General features: G+C 47.5%; 1 protein-coding gene across 1 annotated transcript; it reads left to right on the forward strand.

Annotated features, from left to right (window-relative positions):
- Positions 1-58: 58 nt before the first annotated feature.
- On the forward strand, positions 59-2128 carry LOC137274559 (uncharacterized). Its single transcript, XM_067807817.1, has one exon. It carries the CDS (start codon positions 59-61, stop codon positions 2126-2128), a length of 2070 nt encoding a protein of 689 aa, XP_067663918.1.
- Positions 2129-6136: the final 4008 nt, after the last annotated feature.

The raw sequence follows: 6136 nt of genomic DNA on the forward strand, positions 1-6136 counted from the left end.
TGCCCATCCCTCAAACAAAACCTGCCCACAAGCACCCACCCGCACCCCAACATCCCTCATGCCCATCCCTCAAACAAAACCTGCCCACACGCACCCACCCGCACCCCAACATCCCTCATGCCCATCCCTCAAACACAACCTGCCCACACGCACCCACCCGCACCCCAACATCCCTCAGGCCCAACCCTCAAACAAAACCTGCCCAACCCCATCCACCTACCTCCTCCCTAACATCCTTCTTCCCCACCCCTCAAACAAAACCTGCCCACACGCACCCACCCACACCCTAACATTCCTCATGCCCATCCCTCAAACACAACCTGCCCACAAGCACCCACCCGCACCCCAACATCCCTCATGCCCACCCCTCAAACACAACCTGCCCACACGCACCCACCCACACCCCAACATCCCTCATGCCCATCCCTCAAACAAAACCTGCCCACAAGCACCCACCCGCACCCCAACATCCCTCATGCCCATCCCTCAAACAAAACCTGCCCACAAGCACCCACCCACACCCCAACATCCCTCATGCCCATCCCTCAAACAAAACCTGCCCACACGCACCCACCCACACCCTAACATCCCTCATGCCCACCCCTCAAACACAACCTGCCCACAAGCACCCACCCACACCCTAACATCCCTCATGCCCACCCCTCATACACAACCTGCCCACACGCACCCACCCGCACCGCAACATCCCTCATGCCCACCCCTCAAACACAACCTGCCCACACGCACCCACCCGCACCCCAACATCCCTCATGCCCACCCCTCAAACACAACCTGCCCACACGCACCCACCCGCACCCCAACATCCCTCATGCCCATCCCTCAAACACAACCTGCCCACACGCACCCACCCGCACCCCAACATCCCTCAGGCCCATCCCTCAAACACAACCTGCCCACACGCACCCACCCGCACCCCAACATCCCTCATGCCCATCCCTCAAACAAAACCTGCCCACACGCACCCACCCACACCCTAACATCCCTCATGCCCATCCCTCAAACAAAACCTGCCCACAAGCACCCACCCGCACCCCAACATCCCTCATGCCCATCCCTCAAACACAACCTGCCCACACGCACCCACCCGCACCCCAACATCCCTCATGCCCATCCCTCAAACACAACCTGCCCACACGCACCCACCCACACCCCAACATCCCTCATGCCCACCCCTCAAACACAACCTGCCCACAAGCACCCACCCGCACCCCAACATCCCTCATGCCCATCCCTCAAACACAACCTGCCCACACGCACCCACCCGCACCCCAACATCCCTCAGGCCCATCCCTCAAACACAACCTGCCCACACGCACCCACCCACACCCCAACATCCCTCATGCCCATCCCTCAAACACAACCTGCCCACACGCACCCACCCGCACCCCAACATCCCTCATGCCCACCCCTCAAACACAACCTGCCCACACGCACCCACCCGCACCCCAACATCCCTCAGGCCCATCCCTCAAACACAACCTGCCCACAAGCACCCACCCACACCCCAACATCCCTCATGCCCACCCCTCAAACACAACCTGCCCACACGCACCCACCCGCACCCCAACATCCCTCATGCCCACCCCTCAAACACAACCTGCCCACAAGCACCCACCCACACCCCAACATCCCTCATGCCCATCCCTCAAACACAACCTGCCCACAAGCACCCACCCACACCCCAACTTCCCTCATGCCCATCCCTCAAACAAAACCTGCCCACACGCACCCACCCGCACCCCAACATCCCTCGTGCCCACCCCTCAAACAAAACCTGCCCACAAGCACCCACCCACACCCTAACATCCCTCATGCCCATCCCTCAAACAAAACCTGCTCACAAGCACCCACCCGCACCCCAACATCCCTCATGCCCATCCCTCAAACAAAACCTGCCCACACGCACCCACCCGCACCCCAACATCCCTCAGGCCCACCCCTCAAACACAACCTGCCCACACGCACCCACCCGCACCCCAACATCCCTCATGCCCATCCCTCAAACACAACCTGCCCCAGGAATAACATGCAGGAAACACAATGTCATGCCTGTGCTATTTCAGAATACAGAAAATATAGTACGAAAATACATTGTTGCATCACATAATAAGTATAAACTATAGCTGACAGACTATTGCTAGAAATGAGGATATTATATATTAGTCATCTGCCACAGGCAGTAATGATTATTTAGTCAGATCCGGAGAGCCCGTGATTACACATCTTTACAGGTGAACACAAATATTCCTGCATCCAGAACATAAGGAATTCATCTATGTATCAAATGCTTTAAACAGATATTGTCAGGACGCGATAGACGAAACGCTGAAATGGGAGAATGTGCGGTTTCCTTCTGAAATAGCACAACCTATGAATATGTATTAACTGAATAACTCCCCAGGGAGCTGAGATTGATAATACGATGAGACACCGAGATCCAGTGATCGAGAGAAACACATATCAGCGCCTTGAGCATGCACTAGCTGCGTGGTAATGTGCGCTATATAAACATCCTGTCTTATCCTTCAACTACCTCTAACAACATGTATGACGTTTCTGCAAAATGACATGGCATATCTGAACGTTTCCTGGTCTGTATTTCAGAATACCGACCCTCAGATATGTTACTGCACTCCAAATGTCATTTATTAAAAACTAAGATTACCTGAAACACTTTACAAAATTAGACGAATAGTGCCATTAGGGGACCGTCCATAATTTAAGGCTAGGCGGGATGGGGTTACGCTCAGAGGGGTGATGATTACAAAGGGGCCATGTGTTTTGTGCTGGGGAGATAGGGGAGTTTGCAATTTTGTACATAAAAATACACAAAATATCCTTACAAACGGGCAGGGATGTCACTTTCTTCGTACATATATTTTTGGTTTGGTCATTTATACACTGCATGCTATTCAATGCAAAAAATCATCAAAACACTCCTACCACCACCTCCACGGTCCCTACGTGCAACCTAGTGAGCTTTTCAGCGCATCTGTTATAAACTGACTGCAATAAAGTAATGCTACCCGGTATCACTAAGTGTATGGAACTCTCACTTTCCGAGTTTTCGCTGTGTGAAGATATAGCTATTTCGTCGTATATATCAACGTTAAGCAGGTGAGGTCAATTAATCATTCAGTCAATTATTATTAGAAGATATTTATATAGTGCTCTTGCCCGTGCAGTTAGTGCTTGCTCATCTCAGTGTCACATCGTATTTTCAATCTCAGAATATAACTCTTAAGGCGCACCGAGTTTAACATGGCTTTCTCATCCTAACGAGGTACCCAATTCACAGCTGGGTGGACTGAGACACTTAGTCACAGTTCTTTGTCCAGGTTTACTGCACGTTTGCACGTATTCATGTGACCACCATATGGTCATATACCGACGGATTACCAAGAAAAAGAAGAAGACGAAAAGAAGAAAAATAGTTTATTAAAGTGTCGCATGCTATATACATCGGTACATAGTGACAATAAAAACAATTATAAATAGCATCCGGCCGTTCGGCCTACGAGACACATAAAACAACTGCACTCTTGACATGAATAGATAAAATAATTTTACACACAGGTTTCTCGAAAACCATACTACACTTTCACATACGTACGTACAAGTATACAAGCATATACTCGCACACATCACCCTAGGAGTTACACAATCTCCTCCGATACATACTGCTGCCAGAGGATTTACCATATCCGTTTGTTCTAAAATACAAACTGTTTGCTGAGCGGCGGGCAACAGAGCAAAAACAGGATATAGCTGGTTCATATCTCTCAGAAAATTATACCGTAGATCCTCATATAATGGACAGCCAAGCAAAAAATGAATCTCATCTTCCACTGCCTGATGCTGGTACAGCTCACAGAGGTGATGTTCAAGAGGTGTTTTTGGTCGAGTGAATCTTCCACGTTTTGCCTCTAAGGGGAGAGGACTACAACGCAACTTAGCCAGAATACTGCGGTGGGACCTAGGAATCAGTTCTGTAACGTAGGATTCGGTCACCAAGGAACTCTTAAAAAGCCTATATGTTCCAAGTTTATTTCCACGTGACTGACCACGATCGTTCCACAACTCTCTCAACCACTGTTGTTCATCAAGAGATTGGATCCACTCACAGGACATTTTAACATCCAAGTCCAGTCGTGTTATAGAAGTCCTGAAATGGGAACTGTAAACTCGAAAGTAACTTATTGGTAACATTTATCCAGGATCTGTTAAACTTCCGAGACCACCTCGTAACAACACTTGATAATCTATTATCTGGCATATGATTCAAGTTATTCTAATCTCAATATTTCTATCTTTAGTTTACAGAAAGGACTTGTCCATCTCTCCCCTGAATGCCAAAATTGGAGTTTTACAACCGACTCCGAGAAAACATCTACAAGACCGGTTTTGAACTGCATTTATGCAGCTAAATTCCTTTGTACCCCAGATAGCAGTGCCATAGGACAAAATAGGCTGAACTAAGTTATTGTACAAGGTATCATAATTATAATTATAAGCCATACCACCTAGAGTCCTGAATTTGCAAAAAAAGCACACCCAGATTAGCCTATTTAGCCACCTCTTTGGCTGTATACTTTAAATCGGGGTTTTCTTGCAACCAAATTCCATGATACTCATATGCGGAGTTATAGTATTCATGTGGCCACCATCTGGTCATATACCAACGGCTTCGTGAGTTCTTTTAAGTGCACGGGGTTGTGTACTGCAAACTAGCGGGTGTGACAACACAGACAGAGTCTGCACACAACGTTGACTCCAAGGTTTTTACACCCGACCACAGACATCTCAACCCCGACCCCTCAAACTGGCAGGATAACTAGCCTGGCGGTTTCACCAGCTCGTCCACCACGTCAAAATATTTTTTGCCCACCATTGTCCTCAGTGTCCTGGGTGAGTGGCTGTGGCTGGATGTCCTCGATCTCGGGACAACCATCCTTCTTGCTCCAAGATGTTGGTCGGGTATATATGTCAAACAGAAAACAGTGCCATTACTTCTTGTTTATGATAATTATGTAGCTTTTGAGTATCTTCAGTTAAACGCAGTGAAGATTATTCAGCATTTGAAGCATATCCTCAGCTTCATCGAGTCAGCTCAAATACTGTTCACCTTGATTACAATTATTTTTTAGATTTATCACCAGATCGGGCTAACGTGGTGAAGGATCTGTTTTCTCCAGACTCTCCAACCTCCATGAAATGAGAGCTCAGTCAGTTTCCATTCAGTGTGAGTGATGGTTGCCATACCAGCTCGAGTATAATCCAATTACACATGAATAATGTATGCACGTTGTATTGAGTCTTAATCAAGTCTGTCGTTGTACTCAGTGTACAGTCGACGTGATGAATTGCTCTACAGAACCATTAATAATTTCATAGTGATTTTTACAATACATTAACATATTATACTCACAAAACATAAACGTTATGTTTTCTTAAGATATTAACAAATCATACTCTAAGTGAGTATAATGAGTGAGTGAGTTTAGTTTTACTCCGCACTCAGCAATATTCCAGCTATGTGGCGGCGGTCTGTAAATAATCGTGTCCGGACCAGAAAATCCAGTGATCAACAGTAGGAGCATCGATCTACGCAACTGTGTCAGCCAAGTCAGCGAGTCTGACCACCCGATCCCGTTAGTCGCCTCATACACAAGCACAGTTGCCTTTGAAATTATAGGCCAGCATATGGGTTACTGAAGGACTCTACTACTCCGAACCTTCACGGGTTCTAAGTGTGTATGTAGACCCTAGCTGGAATGAAGGATAGAAATTGGCGCCAGTGCTTGTGGTTAGTGGTACAAGATTAAGATCAGGGCGCATTGTCCACTTGGGGAACACAAAGGACTAAACCAATTACACGTCTAGTCACATAGACAAAACACTGTTCAGAACATCACCACCTTTCTTTCAGTGTTCTGATTCACTGACACAGTTTTGAGTGGATCAGGATATGTGTCAGTTCCTGGCAACGTTCCAATGCAATCTTATACATTTATCTTATGGCAGCTGCCTCATCCTAAATACCACATTTCATAATCAGATATGAAAACCTGTGAACGAATTCAAGTATTGCGAATTTCCTGAAGAACCTAATGTG

This window comes from Haliotis asinina, chromosome 1 (assembly GCF_037392515.1).
Source record: "Haliotis asinina isolate JCU_RB_2024 chromosome 1, JCU_Hal_asi_v2, whole genome shotgun sequence".
Lineage (NCBI taxonomy): Eukaryota > Metazoa > Mollusca > Gastropoda > Lepetellida > Haliotidae > Haliotis > Haliotis asinina.